General features: G+C 38.5%; 1 protein-coding gene across 2 annotated transcripts in view; it reads right to left on the reverse strand.

Moving 5' to 3' along the window:
* Positions 1-21,770, reverse strand: part of AGPAT4 (1-acylglycerol-3-phosphate O-acyltransferase 4) — a 183,168-nt gene that overhangs the window by 124,464 nt on the left and 36,934 nt on the right. For both annotated transcript variants that reach the window (XM_069070390.1, XM_069070391.1), the window contains one exon: positions 11,503-11,775. In XM_069070390.1, the coding sequence (XP_068926491.1) occupies positions 11,503-11,680 (178 nt within the window). In that variant the 5' untranslated portion in view covers positions 11,681-11,775. The remainder of the gene's footprint in view (positions 1-11,502; positions 11,776-21,770) is intronic.

Genomic DNA, 21,770 nt, shown 5'->3' on the forward strand with positions numbered 1-21,770 from the left:
TGGAAAAGAAATGAGATATGGAAAAAAAATGGGAAGAGAACAAACAGCTTGGTACAAGAGGTACAAAACATTGCCCAAGCAATAAACTCCTAGAAAATTTGAATGGATTAAAGAGAAACCAATAAAAAGACAACAAAAAATATTAAAACAAAATAAAAAGGTGGAAATATAAAGGATTTCATAGCAAAAACAACTTACTTGGAAAATAGAGGAGAAAAAAATGCAAGAATCATTAGATTATCTGAATACCATGACCAAAAAAAAAAAGGGTCTAGACATGGTATTTCAAGAAATCTTACAAGAACCCTGTCTAGATCTCTCAGAACTAGAAGGCAAAATGGAAATAGAAAGGATCCACCAGTCGCCTCTTGAATAAAAAACCCAAAAGGAAAACTCTCAGGAACATCACAGCCAAAACTTAGAGCATCTAGGCCAAAGAAAAAAATACTGTAAGCAGCCAGAAAGAAATAATTCAAATAAGTCACAGTCTGGATAATGCATGATTTCACAGCCACCACAATAAAGGAGCAAAGAACTTGGAACAGGCTATTACAGGAGGCAAATGTTATGGGTTTAAAGTCAAGAATAACTTATCCAACAAAAGAGATCTTTACTGATATAGAGGACTTCTAGAAAATCCTCATGAAAAGACTACAGCTATGGAGAAATTTTGAATTTTCAACACAGAAGTAAAGAGAAACAAAAAAGGTTGTATGCAGATGAACAATGAGAAAGGACAAAACAAGAATAAACTGCTTACATCCAAATACAGAGAGACGACATGCTTCCCCTCTAAATCCTGTCATCTTCAGGGTTCATAGAGGGAGTCCAAAGAAAGAAAGCCTGGGAATGATTCTGTTATGGCTTGACGATCTTAAGAATGAGAGAGTAGAAGAGGAATATACTGGTAGGGATGAATAAAGGAAGGCTACAGAAAATCATCTCACATAATCAAACGTAATATCTGTACAAACAAGGAGGAGAAGGTGAGGAAAATAGCTGATGCTTGAACCTTACCCTCATCTGAATTGGCCAAAAGAAAGAAGAATAAATACACACACAACACATACACAAATATAATTCACTCAACAGATAAATAGGAGGTTGACAGGAGAAGGGGGGAGGGAAAATTAGAAGTAGGGTAGATTAAGGAAGGCTGTTTTTTGTAGTAGGTTTTTTTTTTTAAACTAGATTATAAAAACTGAGATGAGGACTTTTTATATCTTCTGTATCCACAGCTCATGATACACAGTTTCTATCACATACTAGGTACTCAAATATTTAATGAACTGAATTAAATTGATAATCTCAATTCTTCAACTCTTTCTGTATGTAAAGGCACAATCATTAATATACCCTTATCAAGTGATGCTTGTAGGTTCAAAGACCCTCTCTATATAGATGGGGGTAGGGAAGCATAAAAAAGTTTAAAACCACAGATCCATACAATCAATGCAGCTAAAGGGGTGCAATGTATAAAGCATCATCCATGACATCAAGAAGTCCTGAGCCAAACATTTACTAGTGGTGTAACCCTGGGTTAAGTTATTTATTGACTATTATTAATTCAGTTTTCTCATCTGCAAAATGGGGATAATAGCACATACTTCCTAGAGTTATTGTGAAGATAATATTAAGTATTTTCAAAGTGCTTTGCAAACCTTATAGGGCTATATAAATTCTAGTTATTATTATTATTGAACTTCTGAACTGAAAGCCACTACAGTAGTAATCTGCCTATTTCATTCCAAAGGATAAGAAAACTGAGATGAAGGGACTTCATGAAGATGAAGAGGAACCAGAACATAGAACTGTTGATATTCTACTTAAATTACAACAAAAATTACTACTTAGATTCATGGAAAACAGCAAAGAAACAATGAACTCTCATTTCCTTCTTCATATGATCTAGTAAAGATTTTCTGTGTCTCAACAGTTCCCAAATTTTTTCTCAAGGATCATTTTACTTAAAATTTATATTGTAGTACAAGTTTCTCTCTCTCTCTCTCTCTCTCTCTCTCTCTCTCTCTCTCTCTCTGTATCTCTCTCTCTCTCTGTATCTCTCTCTCTCTCTCTCTCTGCTTCTACTCCTCACCTAAGAATGACCTGAACAACCTGGAACAAACTTGACTATGTGAATGTAACTAAGAGGTGTTTTAGAGAAACTCAAGAAGACTTCCATGAACTCATACAGAGTAAAGTGAGTAGGACCAGGAGAACTATTTATACTATAACATCAATACAGCAAAAACTAACAATTCTGAAAGACAGAACTTTCATCCGTGCAATGATTAAATGCAAATTTTTGTTGTTGATCAGTCACTTGTTTCAGTTGTATCCAACTCTTTAGGATCCCATGGTTTTCTAGGCAAGGATAGTACTAGAGAAGTTTGCTATTTCCTTCTCCAGTTCATTTGACAAATGAGGAAACTAAGGCAAACAAGGTTAAGTAACTTGCCCAGGGTCACACAGCTAGTATAAGTCTGAGGCCAAATTTGAACTCAGGTCTTCCTGATTCCAGGCCCAGTGCTCTATCTACTGTACCACTTAGCTAACCACAAATGCAGAGGACTAAAAATGAAAAAATGCTACCTCCTTCTTAATGAGAATGATGGACTCAGTATTCAGAATGAGTCACACAGTTCTGGACATGATTAATATAAGAACTTATTTTGCTTAAGTATGCTTTTTTTTGGTTTGTGTTTTGTTTTTCTTTTATGTTTTCCCCTCTGGGGATTAAGAGGGAGATGGAGGTTTGGGGGACCCAGAGGAGAAAAAGAAAATAAATGCTCCATAATGGAGGGTTGCTGTGGTGGATCCCCTATAGCCAGTTTCCCCTTTACAGCCAGAGGAGAGAGGCACAGGAATGGAAGAGACAAAAGAACTGAAAGAGCTTCGAAATCTGTAGCTGAAAGGATTCTGAATGCTCTCTTCAAATATTAAACAACAAAAACAAGGTTATAGATAAAAGGTTTGAGGGCTGCCTACTTGGGCAGAGGAGAGATGAGAGGAGTTCCTAAGGCTAGTACTCCAAGGAGAAAAGCTATTCACTCCAGGGTCTAGCTAGGAGCCCTACCTTCCCAACTGCCTGTGCATTCTTTCCTTTCCTCCCAACACCCCGATCCCACCACCTCTCCTCACCACAGCTTCCCCGACCCAAACCCATCAATCTCAGATTCTTTCAAATTTCAAAATAAAAGGTGGGGAGAAAAAAAAAGTGTGTGGGGGGTGTCTCTCTAGTACTTTGGGAGAATTGGTACAAAACTTTCTAACCCTGCAACCTCACCCACCTACCTTGTCTGAACAAATTCTGCAATGTAATTCCTCTTATTTCTGACTGAACCTGTTCTGAACCTGTGCCATTTCCATAGACGCAGTATTTTGTTCGGGTTTCAGGAGGGGGGCTCCTAGCTATTGAAATTGCTGAGAGGGGAGACTCCTTTTTACCCATAATAAACTTTTTTTCTTTTGGTTTTGCAGGGGGGAAGGCAGGGCAATTGGGGTTAAGAGACTTGCCCAAAGTCACAAGGCTAGTAAGTGTTAATTGTCTGAGGCCGGATTTGAATTCGGGTCCTCCTGATTCCAAGGCCGGTGCTCTATTCACTGTGCCACCTAGCCACCCCCATAATAAACTTTTAGACAATGATTCTCAAGGTTGCACGTCACTTACAAGTTCATCCTTTCACTTGAGGGAAAATATGTGGTAACTTTAGATTTTCACAGCTCTGACACAGTTGCCAAGAGACCATTCTTCTTTATTTCTGATCTTAAATGTTAAGTCTTATTTTATAAAATTTCTTGGTCTTTGGAAATGATGCCTGGTACTTTCAGCTTTTTAAGGATAATATAAACTGCAGCAATTCAAGAATACTTACCACTTTTGATAGAGAATACTCTAATGTATTAGGGTTAATGTACATGATCTTTGGTTGGAATAATATTCTCTTTCCTCCCTTATGTCCCTCTCAGAAGAGCTTAATGAATTTTGAAGCCTGGCATTGTGTATTACACAGCTGATTCATCAACCATTTATAGATAAGGAGTTTAGAGGCAAGAAAGGAATATTGAACTCTTACAGGATTTTATATAGCCAGATTTTTTAAAGGAGCAAATCAACAATTTCCTAAAGCACATTTTCCCTTCTAAGAAAGGGGCTGATCCCCTGCAATGTACACATGATTAATCTTAAAATAATCTGCCTTTCGCATTTGAAAAAAAATTCCAAATGATAAAGACAATTCAAGAAAGCACATTGTATGCTGACCATCTATTACTCTGCTATGAAGTAAGCACCCGGAACCAAAAATGAATCAATGCCTAATCTCAAGAAATTTATATCCTACTGGCACCAGAATCCAATCCAAGAATATGAATGACAACCTTTCACAAAGAGTTGCTACATATTGCAAGCTAAAAACACTTATGTTAGAAATTTAGGAGGCAACATAATATCTTGGAAAGAATGCAAAATTTGGGGTGGGAAAACGAGTTTGAATCCCAGCAATACGGTCGAGATACCTGCTTCTTTCCCACCTGTGGTGGATTAACCAGAAAGTGTCTGACCTCCTGTGGGCAAGTCAGATATTTTCCAGGCTTTTCGTATCCTCACTGCCATAATTCCATGTAGCACTCCTGTGAAAAGGGAGCCAGTCATCTTCACCAACTACCAACCACCTGCCATTCATAGGGGAGACAAGCTAGATGAAGCAGCAGGGTATCCCAGGGGGAGGAGAAGAAGGAGCATGCGCCAGGCAAGTCAAACCATCTCCACCATCTTTACCACTATTTCCCCTCAGACCCTTATGGAGACGTATTAAGACCTTCAACCCAAGAGTGCTGGGAATAGCAGTGCCACTCAAACCACTAGAATTGCTTCCAGTCCAGCCCTAGCAGGCATTATTGAAGGGAGAAATTATTGTGGAGAAGTGACCTGACTTCCTCATCACCAGCTGTGACCAAGAAGCAGCTGGACAGATTCAAAAGCCCTGGGAGTGGCAGCACCTCTCAGAACACTGACCCTTTTAATGGTCATGAGGAGGCAGCATGTAAGGAAAAGGAGCAAGGCAGACAAGCCTTGGAATGGCAGGGTACCCTGAAGGAGAGAAAGGAAGTCCCATCTTCCAGGTGGGTAAAACCATCACCACCATTGCTCTGATCACCACTACCCTCAGAGTCTGATGGAGACAGCCTAGAACCATGAACCCAAGAACACCGGGAATAGCAGCACTTCCTGCATGACATCATAAGACATTGTCCTGGGAAGAAAACCCTTTGGAAGCAGCCTGCCAAGTGTGGCAGCCACATCTTATAAGGAACAAAAAAAAAAAAGTTGTTATCAAAGTCCTTGGCATTCTCAAACTGTTCAAAATGAGAAACAAATCTGATTTTATCATTCAAAATGACATTAAATATTAGGCACTGTCATTGACTTGAGAGCTGCACCCTAAGGGCCATGGGACCTTACTTGGTTTTAGGATTTACCATCTTACTTGCTAATGAAACTTTCCATACACATGGTCTTCCCCATTAGAATGTGAGCTTCTTGAGATAAGAAACTATTTTTAATTTCTTTTAGTATTCCCAGAGTTTAGCACACTGCTTCATACATTTGGTTGTTTTGCTTAGTTATTTTTCAGTCTTGTCAGACTCTTTGTGACCCCATTTGGGGTTTTCTTGGTAAAGACAGTGGACTGGTTTGTCATTTCCTTCTCCAGCTCACTTGACAGATGAGGAGACAAACAAGGGTAAGTGACTTGCCCAGGGTCTCACAGCTAATAAGTATTTAAAGCTAGATTTGAACTCAGAAAGGAGTCTCCCAGACTCTAGGCCCAGAACTCTGTCCACTGAACCATCTAGTTGTCCTTCTTTATACATACTAAGTGCTTAATACATGAATCACTCATTAATTCATTTACTTTCTTCATTTTCCATAAAATGAAGAGAATGGGCTAGGTGGCCTCTAACATCCCTCCGAGTTCTAAATCTATGCCCCCCTCCTAAATTATAAACACAACTAGGGAAACGACCTATTTCTTTGTTCTACCCACAGTACCTAGCAAAGCACTTTACTCAGAATAGGCATCTCTTAAATATTTGCCAGGTTTCTTTCTTGTTAATTAGTCCCACAATCTATTATATCAGAGAGACACAACCTATGCCACAGCTGCCAATCAGGGGCATTAATCTCTGCCACATTCCACTTTCATTTAGCTCTGCCATCTCTTCATGTTCCCTCTTCCGTTCTGGCTGCTTTCTTTTTATTCTCTCATTTTTCCTTTGCTCTTCTATGCTTTAGACCTGTTAGTATCACCTAATAGCTCCCGCAGGTATTACTTACCCAGTTCACTGCCCTCGGTGACATATAAATTGGTATCCCCAGGGCTTAACTAACCACAGAAAACAATTCCTGGACCAGGTCAGTTATCTCAGAAGGATGAACAGTTTGTTCCCAGAATGAATCTCCTTGCTAACTAATTCAGCACAGGCCTATAACAATTGTCACCCAAGGCCTCAGAATGAAAAAGTACCCTAAAAGCTCATTAAAGCCTATAATCCATTATCATTGAACTTTTTATGTATAAAAGGTTCTCGATGAGAGAAAGGAGTCATGTGGCTGCCTAAAATGAATGAGTCAGTTACTTGCGTCTGCTAACTCTGAAGTTTGCCCCTGAAAGACAGATCCTATAACCCTTGGGAGTTTCCAAAGAGGCCAAAGATTAACTGAGAGCCACAGCCTGGATTATTCTGGCTCTCTGGTGGTATCATCAGGTCAGGTTTGACAGAGTCAAGGACAAATAACTGCCTGGCCTTGAAATGCTCCCTTTTTTAGCTGGCTGTTCAGTTGATAATTAGAGGGTTTCCATTTTTCCAGACCTTTAAAAAAATTTAAAGAAAAGCAGACACACTCTGAGGCCCTGTAACAATACTAAGGTTTGTAGAGATAGTGCCTTGTATTTTTATCTGTCTTGACAGATTAACTCAAACTCCAGGGAGGCTAATGGGAGTGTCTAGAGGGCGGGCAGGCATTTCTATTTGCCATCTTGACTTGATAATCACTAAAAGAGTCAAAAGTCCAAAAGGAGGTCAAGGAAAAGAGAATAAAATGACACGTCCTACACTTTTAATTAGTTATAGAGCTAGCAACTGGTATGTTTACTGAGTTAATACTGAATTAATTTACATTGACTGTGTAACATTTGGGTGAGAGAAATGCAGAAGATGATTGCCAGTCAAAATATCAACCTCCTGATGTCACTGGTCCTCTTCAAGAATAAAAGACAAACTGCCCTCCAAGAAATTTCCTTTTCCTTTTTTATCATCTTTGTCAATCTAATGGATAGAACATCATCATTGGCTTAATTTACATTCATATTCTTGTTATAGAGCTAGAGCATTTTTTCATATAGGTGCTGGTAGCTTGCATTTCTTCCTTTGAAAACTGCCTGCTTATATCATTTGACTCTATCGAAGAATGTTTTTTATTCTTATCTATTTGTATCAGTTACCTATATCTTAGACATCAGACCTTTATCAGAATTCTTTGTAAAATTTTCCCCCAATCAACTGTCTCCCTAAGGAACTTATATTCTAATAGGGGATATAACCCACATAAGAAAGAGATTGTCGGGGATGGAAATTGCAGTAGGCAATCAGAGAGATTGAGTGGAGCCTTAAGGGAAGCGATTGATTGTCACACTTTTACCAGTAGCAATGGTAGCATTGATCTGAATATTTTCACCGGAACAAGAGTAAGAAATGAAAAAGTGTATGGGTGGAGGGAGAGGCAGTATGCAATCTGTGGCTGGCAGAAGGCTATTGTTAAGATGCCCATACTATGCAGACCTTACTTTTCTCATGAATGCATTGATAGGATATATAAGTCACTGAAAGTGGAATAATACATACTGAATCTTCTTTTCCTTTAACAGATTATACTAAAATGGGAGATTTCTGGCAGTAGAATCAAATGTATTTTATTTTAACCAGGAAAATTTTTTTAAAATAAAGCAACAAGTGTTAGACCTGGGGGAAGGGAGGGTTTGGCTATCAACCCTCACTCATCTTCCCAGATCACATGGTGGAGAGGGCTCAGATTTGTGATCAGGAAGAACTAAGTTTGAATCCAAATTTGGGCAAGTCACTAAAACACCCAGCCTTAGTTTCCACATCTACAAAACAGGTACAATAATAGGACTTACTTCAGAGGTTTGTTATGAGGATCAAATAAGATAATATGTACAGTGCTTTAATAGGTTAGCTATTAGGATTCAGAAGAGTGTTTGGGAAATTGGTCTGAATATTAGGCTTCAATGTTTTTGTTGTTTTAAACCTTAAGATAAAAAAAAGAGTTATTATTCAAAGAGGATACCATGCAGGACAAGAGTAAAGGATGAAATTTATGACTAGAAAAATTCTCATCACTGAGAATGGCATGACTACAAGACCACACCATCTTGTGATGCCCAGGAATGATCCCAGCATGCTGGTATGGAAGATGTCTTGTGGCAGGTTTATGGGAGGATGTGAGTCTTGGAGGATGGGCAGGCCTAGGATGAGTGACTGGCTGAACCCTTAAGATAACAGGCTTACTTCAGTGCTAGAAAATACTCTGGAGTAGCAGAGAAGATACCACCAACAGCATTAAGGTTTACAACTTCTTAAAGTTCCAATATTTTCATCACTCATTATTTTCTTCATTATTGGAAAGTGAATAATCTTTTCTGTGCTTAAACAAAAACTCCGGCAACAGCAACTTCATTTTCAGCATTTTGGGTTCAATTTGTTGGCCAAAATGTACTACAATTCTCTTGTCTTATTCTTCTCTTAAAATCCTGGTTTCCTAAATCTGTGGCTCTACTCAAGAGGAAAAGTGATGATATTTCATGGAATTCCATTGTGAAAGGTTCTGAAGCCCCATGCAATGGCCCTGGACTCCACATCTGCTCCATTAGAAATATTGTCAAGTCCTCAATTCCCTGACTAGAAAATGAGAAAGGACCTTAGCCTAGTAAGGAAAATTAGTAGATTTTGACAGTCTTCAAGAACAGTGGCTTTATAAGAGATACACTTCAAAATTAGACAAAAACTTGGACCATGTTACGATTATCTTCATTTTATAGATTAGCAAACAGAGGCTCAAGAATTTATCTACAGCCAAAGGACTAGTAAGAAGCCAAGCTACCATGAACTCTGATCTGATGTCAAGGCCAAAGAGAATACCAACGCCAGAGGAGTTGGGTGACTTATCCAAAGTCACCTTGCAAAGGTGAACCCAGAACCCATAATAGCATATTTTACCTCTTTTCTTGAAAAGTCAGCTTCTAATCATTAATGCAGCTGATTTTCCAAGATACACAATGACTCATATTCCAGAAGGCATAATTAAACCCTAGGTGAACATTTATTCCTCTACGCTAGGGAGGGGAACAAAGTTAAACTAAACATAAACTGATTATCTACACCAGATTTCAGGGGTGAGTTTTTTGGCGCCATTTCCTAGCTGAGTCTCCAGACTATAGCCTAGAGCTCCTCCCTGGTCCAGGTAGGATTTCTGCAATCTTCCTTCACATTACTCTCCACTCACCTCAAGTTATTTTTTCTAACTCTGTAACTGATGTCTTTTCCGCTACCATGTTCTTTAAGTATGTTTCATGTGGTAAGAAAGAATAGACAAATCATTACTAAGAGGCAGTAGTGTCTGGAAAATATTGTTGGGGTACCTTGGGAATCATAATAAAAAAATTCCAAGACGCTCAGAGGACCTGACGCCGCTAAGAAGCCTAAAAAGAGAAGATTTCATTGGGAAAGTGGGGTGGGGTGGGGTGAGGGGATTCGCTGGGGCCATTAGATCAAACTCATTTTTAACAAAATGTCAAGAGAAAATCAGGCTCATGTTTTACCCTCTCATTTCTCTAGATTCTCCTGAGAATTAAAGTGGGTAAGATGAAAGGGGGATATCTTTTTTCCTTTTAAGGATCTCTGAACCACTTCTGGCCCATCCTTCTTACCTCTGTCATTCCTGAGCTGACATGCTCTCTGTGGATTTGTCTCCCAAGTTCACACATGCTAAGTATGCTAAGATTATCCAAGTTTGAAATCCTAATAATTCACTTTGGCTAATGTGGAATTCATGTTTTCTTTGGTTTATTCAAGAATTTGGAATATATACACACATGAACACATATACATATCCATAGGCATACACATATACATATGTACATTGTATGTGTGCATGTATGTGCATACATGTTTATATTTTTTAAGGATGTTTACAGATGTGGACCATATTGTTTTCCAGTTGTTTTATAGATTACCTTTATTAATTTCATCTGGAAACTATAAGCTACTTGTTTCCATCAAACACTGGTTTGGATTTACTAAACAAATCAGAGATCTAGAGACCTCAAAGCTGATTTCCTAGGTTTCAGCCTCAGAGCTCAAACAAAATTTCTAACAGAAAAGAAAAAGAAAGAAAAGAAATAAGCAGCACAGGTAAGATTTTAAACTATAAAGGACCAAAAATCACCATCCTCCAAAAACTATAATAACAGTAATAACAATCCTCATAATGACAGCATTTATAAGGCGCGTTAATGTTTGCAAAACACTTTGCAAATATCATCTTAGTTCATCCTTACAAAATAAAAATTATTCTCATTCTCCCTTAAATGCTCTTACTAATAAATTATCTGATTTGATTCCTGTGACATGCCAAGCACTGTGCGAAGTAAGCATGGAGGGTACAGACAAAAATATAACTGCCCAACCTCACTTAACTTACTTTCTATTGTGCATGTATGTGCAAAGACACATAAATATACCAATAACTGCACATGAATGTGTGCATATACACATGTAACATATGCATAGCATATACATGTGTGCTGTGTAAATTAAAAACATATACAGGCGTGGTTCAATATACAGACTACACACACATGTACACACAAGCATGCCACTGTACTGTGTGTATGTGCATATGCACACATGTACACAGTGCACATGTGTGTATGTCATTTGCATGTCTGTGTGTGTTTACGTGTGTGTGCAGATACACACATTATACCTAACCTTGCATAGTGTTCAGTCTATCAAATGGTAATTCAAAATCACCACCCTGATAATATCAAAATGAAATAGGTAGAGGTGGAAATAGTCTCACCATTTGCCCGGTCTCAAGACCAAGACTCACAATACAAAGACAAAGAAGCAAAACCAGATCTCTTAGACTTCTAAGCTCAAGGGACTAGGGGATCACAGAGCAATATAACTATGTATATACTTAATGCTTCCCTTAAGACGGAGGTGGGGAACCTGTAGCCTCAAGGTCAAAAGTGGCCCTCTAAGTCCTCAAGTGGGACCCTTTCACAGAATCCTCTAGGTCTTCGAGTGCCACACTTGAGGACCTAGAGGGCTACTCAAGGCCACAGGTTCCCCAACCCTGCTTAAAATGAAGCAAGCAGCCAATATGTATGAAAATAAACATTAAATTAGGTATCTTACGGCTGGAAATGCAATAGGCCAGTCTGCAGTTGATCTTCCTGAAGAGTTGTTTGTTGACTGGCCAGAGAACAAGTGTGAAGAGCTGGATGGTGTTTATTATCAGCCCGGACACAATGAATATGTAACAAATTAGTAAGTGGCACAGGAACTGAGACTTCAGAAACCCAACGATGTCCATGGTCTTGTTTGTGTGCGTAAGAACTTCTTCACGAGAACTTTTTCTTTTTCAGGGGAAAAAAAAAAGGAGAGCAGCCCAGGCACTCAGGAAAAAACCTATAAAACACAAAACCAAAATTAAATATTAGGAAAATATCACTGGCTCTTTTGGGGCTAATTAGAGTTTGCTTCTGTTGTTGTTCTTTAGAAAGCTACATCATCTACTTTGGTTTCTAGTGAATTTACCACTTTCCTAAGCAAGCACTTTAAAATAGTTATTTCTAATTTACAAAAAAAAAAAAAAAGAAGAACTGCTCTCAGGGAGAGTCACTAGAAAAAATCCTCAACTGTACAGGGTTATCAAGGTAAAACTTTGAAAAGAAGCAGATTAACTGTAACTCCACACATCATTAAAAAACAACTGGACCAAGTATCGATCAAGCCCCTCTCAATAAACACCACAGCCAGTTCACAATTCTCATGATTTGAGTGGGTAAACATACCCAAAGGCTGCAGTGTTAGATTCAGAGCTGGGAACATTGAGGTTTGAATTCTATCTCTAACACTAGCAATGTGACCATAGGCAAGTCATGAAACCTCTCTGAGCTTTAGTTTCCTCATCTGTGAAATGGGTATAATAATATCTCTAAGGATGCTGAATGACTCAAGCAACAAATAGTGGGTAAAGGGCTATGTAATGTCAACGATTTTATTAGTATCATCATCATTATCATCATTGCTGGGGAGGCTAGATGACACAGTGAATAGAGCACCAGCCCTGGAATCAGGAGGACCTGAGTTCAAATCCGGCCTCCGACACTTAACACTTACTAGCCATGTGACCTTGGGCAAGTCACTTAACCTCAATTGCCCTCTCTTTCCCCCTCCAAAAAAAAAAAAAGCAAAAAACTTTTGAAAAAATTCAGGAGGTTAAGTGATTGGTCCAAAGCCACATAAATGTGAAATCAGAATCTGGGACCTCAGATTTGACTATTAGATTTCTTCTCTCCTATACCAAGAATTTAGATTTATTTAGTGCTTTGAAATTTATAGATTACTTTCCTCTGTCCTGTGAGGTAGATGGCACATTATCTCCATTCTACAGATGAGGACAGAGAGGCTCAGAGGTTATGCGATTTGCCCAAAGTTTCACAGCTATTATTAGAGCTGGGATTGCTACCCATATCTCCCATCCTGCTATTTAGTATCTATTGGAGCTTAGGAAAAAACATGTAACCTTTCTGGTCCTCAATTTCCTCACCTATTAAACAAGAGTTGGCCTATATTTTGAAAGTCCTTCCCAGTTTTAAATTTGAAAGCCACTCATTCCCTCCACTGTACCATGCAGATCTAAGTATTCTACCATATACAAAGGCCTCTCTAGTCTACTTGCAGCCACTCGTTTCTTTTTCTAGTTATTTACTCATCATCTTACAGATATGAGAACAAAGTTAAGTCTATATGCGAGGTGGGAAAGGAGCCAGTGGTCACACATCATTGCCTTCTGAAATATATAAAGAGTTATGTATATATACCCACCCAAGCCCAAGAGACTGAACCCCAACACTGATAAGCTGCCAATTTCAATTAGGACTTGTTTCACTGTCTATATTGGTCTAGATTGGAGCACACAAACTATAGAATGTATTCAATATGTATGTATGTGTGTATATATATGTAGTGCATGTATGAATGGGCATGTATACATAGCAATACAAATGTGTGGGTGTGTATATATATATATATGTATACACACAAGCACACATATACACATACATATACTGGTAAGAGGTAAATAATCATTCAGCCAGTTTTCTTTCACCTTTGATGGGCACTTGGATTACCCACACACCAGGAGCTCATTCCTTGGCACCTGAATCCAGGAAACAACATGATCTGAAGAATCATCGGTTGGTCTCAAATACAGCTGAACATCTTTCACAACAGTCTTAACACATACTTTTTCCAGGTCTTTGAATTTTCAAGGTATTTCATTAAGCTAATAGCAGAGCCCTTGGCTTTTTAAAAGTGATTGATGCTTATTTATGATTTAATAGCTGCTCTGATTTGAAGTTGAATATTCAAAATGCCTAATCATCGGCTTTGATTACCCCCAGTAGTTTAATGAAAGCAATGAGGTCGGATTCTCCACCTTGATTTTGGGAGACTGACATTTGCCAATTATTTTGACATTTCCAGGGCTTCTCCAATTTAACCACAGGGAAGTCATGTGATTTGCCAAGGTCATATACTATGGAAAAGCAGAGATCAACACATTCCATTCCAGAAGGTCATATAAGTCACTGTCACAAAATACAACCACTTATTAAATTAAAGAGTTTTAGAATAGAAATGTGGACTCAGAGGCAGTAGGGACCAAAGTCCTAGTATATTCTTAAACTTCAAGCCTTTTAACAGCCTGAAGATGTAGCACTAAACCACAATTCTGACCTAGTACAAGGAGACCCTTCATTAAAGTTGCCCCAACCACCAGTATAGTAATGGTGTTGATACATCATAACCAAATACCACAGTAGTGGCTAGCACACAGTAGGCACTTAAGAAATGCATATTTCAACTAGTCTTGTGATGTTGGGCAAGTCACTTAACCCTAATTGCCCTACCTTTTCCCTCCAAAAAAAAAAAAGCTTATTTCTTTTATCCCCCCCCTTCCTTCAGGACCTATTCAAAAAACCCCTTCTCAGGACGGCTAGGTGGCACAGTAAACAGAGCACTGGCCCTGAAGTCAGAAGGAGCTGAGTTCAAATCCGGCCTCAGACACTTGACACACTTACTAGCTGTGTGACCTTTGGCAAGTCACTTAACCCCAACTGCCCTCCAAAAAGCAAAACAAAACAAAACAAACAAAAAAAAAACCCTTCTCTCCAGATCATCTCAATCTATCAGTCAGAAAATTAGGGTTGGAGAGGTGCTTTCTTCCAAATCCCTGTATCAGGGATCACCCAGAGAGGAAGAGTGAGTGTCCAACCTAATGAAATGCCATTTACCTCTCCCATTTGATGTTTTTATACTTCAAATGTTGGCTTCCCAAGAATACACGTCTGAATTATACCATTGCTCCTATATAACTAACTGCCTTTGAAAGCTATTTTATCTAACATCAGTGGGGAAGGGGACTGATACCTAAGTAATGGAGATAAGGAAATGCTACTTTAGATGTTCAAAGGGAAAGGAACTGAATGTAAATCCCTACCAGAAAAGTAAAATGAACTCTCAGACCAAAAAATGTTGATGAAAGGCCCTAATGCCCATTTGAAAGACAATAAAGCAAGGTTCCATCTTCGATTCTGGCTGCCCCATTCAATGTTTTTGGTCAAAGACTGAAGACATGGAAAATATTTTAGCGATTGAGAAGTGAATGTGATCCATGAAGCCACCAATTCTGACTCTCCAAACACACCCTTTCCTACTTTGTACTCCCATATGCTGTTGTCTCCCTTTGCTAGGATATAAATTCCTTAAGGACTCAACTCTCTATTTGCATCCCTAGTGCTTTGGATACTAATAATAACTAACATTTACATATCACGTTAAGGTTACAAAGCACTTTTAAAATTTTATCTCATTTTATCCTGACAGCAATCCAGGGAGGTAGGTGCTATTATCCCCATCTCAACTGAGGAAAACGAGGGTGATAGAGCTTAAGCAACTTGTCCAGGGTCACACAGTCAAAAAGTATCTCAGGCAGAATCTGAACTCAGGTCTTCCTGACCCCTGTTGTAGTGCTCTACCTACTGTGCCACCTAGCTACCTAGCTTGGTGAGTGACACAGAGTAAATATTTAATAAATGCTTTTTCTTTCATTCACACTTATCAGATTTGAAGATAATATGGGGCGGCTAGGTGGTACAGTGAGTAGAGCACTGGCCCTGGAGTCAGGAGGACCTGAGTTCAAATCCAGCCTCGGACACTTAACACAAAAAAACTAGCCATGTGACCTTGGGCAACTCACTTAACCCCAACTGCCCTCCAAAAAGGAAAAAAAAGATTTGAAGATAATATACCAGGCAGCTAAGTGGTGCAGTGAACAGTGTCAGGCCTGACATCAGGAAGACCCAAATTCAAATCGAGCCTTATATACTTACTAGCTGTGTGACACTGGGTAAATCACTTAACCCCGCTTGCTTCAGTTTGCTCAACTGTAAAATGAACCGGGGAAGGAAATGGCAAACCACTCCAGTATCTTTGCCAAGAAAACCCTAAATGTGGTCACAAAGAGTCATACACAGCTGAAACAACAGAACAGCCACAACAAAGAAAGCTAAGAAGGATTGCTAATAGGTTAATGGCAGAAAAAAAATTAGAAAATACATCAATTCCATAAGCATTAACTAAGCACCTACTTTGTGTAGGAACATAGAAACATGACACAGTAGCACAGAAACAAATGCCTGACAGTCTCTTACGTGTAGGAATGAATAAAAGTGTATACATACAAAGTAAACACAAAGTTACTACAGAGGGAAAGGAGGACTCCTAAGGAGCAGGATCAGAAAGGATCTATCAGGCAGCAACAAAAGACCCAAAATAACAAGATGAAATTTCAGAGGAATAAATCTGACTCTGTGCCAGAGGAGAGGAATTCTGCCTTCTCTAAATGCTACAACTTTCCTAGTACCTAGCAAATTTTTCTGTATGTAACAGGCAATAATATTTGTTGCAAATTCAATTCCAAATAACAAAAATAAACTGCACAAATATTTTTTTTAGGGAAAACCTGGCTTAGGAAGAGACCTAGATACACAAGTTCAAGAGCTCGATAAGCTTCAACAGTGAGAACTACCAGCTAAGTAAGTTATTTGTAGACTGAATTAATTGAAATCTAAAGGAGGAAATATCCCCACCATTCTCTAGGTTGTATAGTGTGTATATAGAGAATGTCTTACAGTCAGGTAAGTTTGAGTTCAAATTCTGCTGGAGGGGGTGGCTAGGTGGCGCAGTGAGTAGAGCGCCAGCCCTGGATCCAGGAGGACCTGAGTTCAGATCCAGCCTCAGACACTTAACACATACACACAAAAACTAGCCGTGTGACCTTGGGCAAGTTACTTAACCCCATTTGCCCTCCAAACAGCAAAAAAAAAAAAATTCTGCTGGAGACATTTAATAGGTGTGGTGGCAAAGTCATTTAATCTTGCTACACATCTGTTTCATTCATCTGTAAATATAATATATTATTTATTATGTATAATATATTATAATATAATAATTATATATAAATATAATATATTACATATAAATAAAATGTATAAATATAAAATAATTATATAATATAATGTATAAATAGAATATAATCTGTTTGATATAAATAATATTTACAATAATATAAATATAACATAAAATAATAACACCTACCTCATCAGGATGAGAGATAAAACTACTCTGCATCTAGAATACTGTGTTTAGTTTTGGATTCCATATTAAAGAGACAAATAACAAGAGGTATTATGAACAGAGAGATTTTGCCAGGGATGATGAAGGGTCTGGAAACCCTATTTTAAGAGAGTCTATCTGTTGGCGTTTAGGATGTTTTGACTGGAGAAGACTTGGGAAGGGGAAGGGAGTAGATGGCTGTCTTTGAATACTGTTTTTCAAGGACTGTCATCTGGGAAAGAGATTAGAGTTAAATCTATATGTCTCCAGAGAATATAACTAAAATTAAAGATGGAAAAATCATAGTAAGGCAGATCTGGGCCTCAATATAAAGAAAGAACTTCTCAACAATAAAAGTAGAACTTAACGGTGGTGCATAGCCCCAGTGTTCCTATGTTTGTACTGGTTTTTCCTACCAGCAAGTTCTTAGGAATTGAATTTGCCTCTAGGGGCCTTTACTTCTCCTTTCCAAACCTGCAAATTTAGGTTGTAGGGGATACACAGAAGTCTTTTTTTGTTATACTCCTCCCTAATCCCCAAAGGGGGTGCTTTAAGAGTGTTACTAAGAAGCACTAGAGAAAAACATTAGAATTCATAATAACAAATCCTAAGAGAAAGTTAGAAAGTTCACAGCTATTTCAGTAAACTTTGGTCCTCTAGGAAATCAGACCCTCCTTTTTCCTTGGACAACCCCACTGCTTTTCTAGATCTTATTCTTAAAAGTCTGCCAATCAAATCCTACTTAGGCTATATGCTATATAATTTTCTAAGTATGGTTGAAGTGTTTCGTGCATAAATAGATAGGTGCCTTAGATACTCCTGTGAATGCACCTCCGCAGTTTTCATCCTTGGTTGCAGGAAACCCAAGGCCCTGATATAAGGACCCAATTTGACAAGCTGCTCCTCCTTTTCTTGTGGAGTTCTAGCCCATTTTAATCAGATGATGAGGCAAATATACATTTTAAAGTCCAAAGGGGCCTTAAAGGTCATTTAGTCTACCTCCTTCATTTCACAAAGGAAGAACAGAGGTCCAGGGAGATTGAGTCAGCTACCTCTTTCACTCCAGATTCTTTAGCCATAGACTTGATGGGAAGCCCTCCACCAAAAAAAGAAAAAGAAGAATCTTTCCACTCTGGGCTTTCCAAGATTTATTCTTTCTCTCTGCCTCTTCAGGCTTCAGGTTACAAGACAACTGTCGTTCATTTCCTTACCTTCCTGGAAGTCACAAGGTTAACATAAATCTCCCAGCTGTCTGTTAACAGTTGGTCCTGCTCTTACAGATAATGTAGGCTGCCTTCAGTTAGGTCCACAGCCTTAAACTGGTACCTGCTTTTTCTCCTCTCTGGAAGACACAAGACTATATAACTATTTAGTCTACATAGGCCACCCTGTTTGCTTTTTCTCCTAAGACTGGCATCACCCAGCTTTCTCCAGCTTGATTCTCCACCCTACTAACCCTAAATTTCTCTCCTGATTCAACTTCTTATAATGCATATTCCATGAAACTCTCAGGTTTCCTCGATTCCCAAATTCTTTAGTGCTCTGATAATGAAAATACTATGGGGTAAATAACAACTATTATTATTCCACTCTTTCTCCTTTACTCAGGTCCCTCCTAGGGAAAGGGAAAGGGAAAATAAACTCCAGGTTTCATAATTTTTAAAAGCATTTAGTCAACAACAAATAATATTATAGACAATACATTTTCCTCAATCAGGGACAAAGGCATATTACGATAGCTATGCTATGGGATCATGTGCTGCCTATACAGATAATATTCATGAAGAGGCTAGATAACGATATGTAAGAGCCATTGTAGATGGAAGTGCTCCTTGTGTAGAAGACTGGACTGGATGACCTCCATTCCAAGATGCCTTTTAATTCACTAAGTTGACAGCATCACCTCCTGCCCTTCTCCTGACTTCGTGAATCACTGTCCAGCTGCTAGGACCCCTACCGATGGCACTCCCCACTCCTCACCTCCCCAGAATAGGTCCTGGGGCAATTATCTCAATTTGATGAACTCTAGAGATGAAGTAAAATCTCTCCCTATCGTAACACTCCAATTAGAAATTGGCTGTCTTGAAAAGCAGCACTTTCATCAAAGATTGACTTACAGCTCAAGAGCTAAGATCCAAGTATTGCTGATATGAAACAATTAGCATTGCTACACGCAGAAATATTTTTAAAAACCCTTCGACAGAGAAAGGACCAGCAAAGAGGTTCATAAAATGCAGTCTTAAAATAGTAACAGCATTAGGAAGCATTTGCACTAATGGTCTTATGAGGCAAAAATGGCTTGTTTGAATAGGTGGTTGAGATGACAAAGGCAAGGGAGAAATAATGAAGGTGATGCTTCTCTCTCCCCACTTCCACATCCCAGATCTCCAGGCTTTCTTCAAGGCTCAGCTGAATCTCAGCTTCCCTACAAGATGCATTCTCCATCCTCACCTACCCCCACCTCTAATGCCTTCAATTGGATGTTACTTTCCCTTTACATGCATCATATACTTGGGTAGTTGTATACCTGCTAGACCTCCATAGCATGAGCTCCTTAAGGCATAAACTATCTTTTCCTTTCTTTGTATCCCCAGGACTTAGCACAGTGCCCAACTAGAAGGTTACTTCACCATGATTAATATAAAATGCTTTAAATAAATTTATTTAAACCCCCAAGAGACAAATATAAAATCTAGGAAGAAAAACAAATCAGCTATTCAAGTACAGAACCGAGGAAATACAAGTAGGCAGTTTGTGTGAAGAACTTAAAGATTTGGTTTGGTTTTTTTACTAAACTATAAACTGAATACAGAGCAAGTGTGAGGGGGCAAGCAAAAAAAAAAAATACTACCATATCCAATACCTGGATTACTATGTTTCCTTCTGGGTGACATTTTAGGAGGGATATGAGCAAATCGGTGTCATATCCAGAGAAAAGTGTTCAGGATGGTGAAAAGCCTCTAAAAATTATAAGAACTCCAAAGAGCTTTTGTTAATGTGGGCTGTATCTATCGGTACTTACCAAATTAGAAACTGAAATATAAAATGTTTTAAATATTTACTAATTCAATAAAAGTACGAGTATCACATGTTAACTATTTTTTATGAAAAGTATTTCTCCCAAAACAAAGTGGATTTAGTAAGAATAGAGACATTTATATGTATTTGAAAATCTCTCTAATATCTAACTTAATATAACACATCTGGATTGTCATGTGTACTGCATTCATTCTATGTGGTATGTCGAACTGGTGGAAGTAAGTATATGAAGGAAATCCAGCCTCACACAGAAAGATAGTGGTAAAAGGGAGGAATATTTTAATAGTCAACTAAAGCATTCTCATGAAAGTAGTTTTAACTTCAGGGGACTCCTTGAAAGGGTTTTAGGGACCTCCAAGGATTTGTTGATGACATTTTGAGAACTGCTGTCCTAACCCATGACATGGAAGAATACATAGATGAAACAGGAGAATGTTGAATTTCGGGGGATATTTGGAAGAGAATGGAGAGGGCACTTTGAGGTATAGGGAGAGGTCAGAAACAATGGACGCAAAGTTAATATAATGAGATCCTAGCACTCTCCCCCCCCAAATACAATAAAACATCACTCATCACTCAGAAGGGGCACAGCCAAGAAAAGTTCTGAAATCAAGAGCTAACCTGACAGGGGGGCTCTGTATTTAAGGTACAGAATTCTGCTCAATGGAGGGCAATGACCTTCATGGTGACATGATTATGCAAAAGAAATAACCTTGACATTCATCAGGAAAAAAGCAATTGCCCACCAAATTGCACAGATACTTTTTATTTTGACAACACAATCAATCCTGGATATTATTTCTCCCTTTTTATCAAATCCCCTCAGGCCAGAAACCTCCCTTTTTTAAAACAAAGAAAAAGAATTTTGTAAAACAAAGTCATACAGTGGATCTGACAGTGCCATGCACAAACTTAATTCTTCAGCAGCTAAATGTCTATCTCCTTTGAAAGGAATGAAGTCGTTAGTGAGGCAAGCTGAAATACTGACTTCTCTAAGACCTCTCCTCCCATCAAGCATCAGAAAGGGTCAAGTAAAACGGAGAAGGGATTTTTTTTTTTTAATTCTTACCAGGATTCTTTTGGTAGAAAAGTAGGAGCTTTAAGTTTGAATCTTGGCTCTATTGCCAAAGATGTGATTCCAAGTCACCTCTCTAAGTCACTGTCTGGTTATCCATAAAATAAAGGACCACAGGAGCATAGACTGGGAACCAGAAGGATTCATTCCAGGTTACTGAATCCAACCCTCTCATTTTAAAAATGAGGAGCAAGTAAATTACTTGCCTGGGGTCACATAGTTACTAAATGTTTTTGGAGGGATTTGAACATATGTTCAAATCCAGTACCCTATTAGCTATATCATCCTGTCTCCAAACCCAGTACCCTATTAGCTATATCATCCTGCTTCTTACTAATTTCTGGGGTCCCTTGATAGTTCTAGCATTCCAGGATTCAATGAAAGGCAATACCACATTCTTACACAGCAAGACTATTTTTAAAACAAAAATTAACTGTTTCCTTTACATCTTATCCCAATGATGTACAATCTTCCTGTGAGAGTTATGTGGCTTCCTTCCTAGGCCCCTTGGAGATTATTTTGAGCTATGCTAGATAAAAAGGAAAGGGGAAGAATGTGCCTAATTAATAACCATAAATAATAACTAAATAAATATTAATAAATGCTT

The sequence above is a fragment of the Petaurus breviceps genome, unplaced genomic scaffold (assembly GCF_028583685.1).
Source record: "Petaurus breviceps papuanus isolate PSGF00001 unplaced genomic scaffold, PetGlider_PUasm1.0 90808, whole genome shotgun sequence".
NCBI lineage: Eukaryota > Metazoa > Chordata > Mammalia > Diprotodontia > Petauridae > Petaurus > Petaurus breviceps.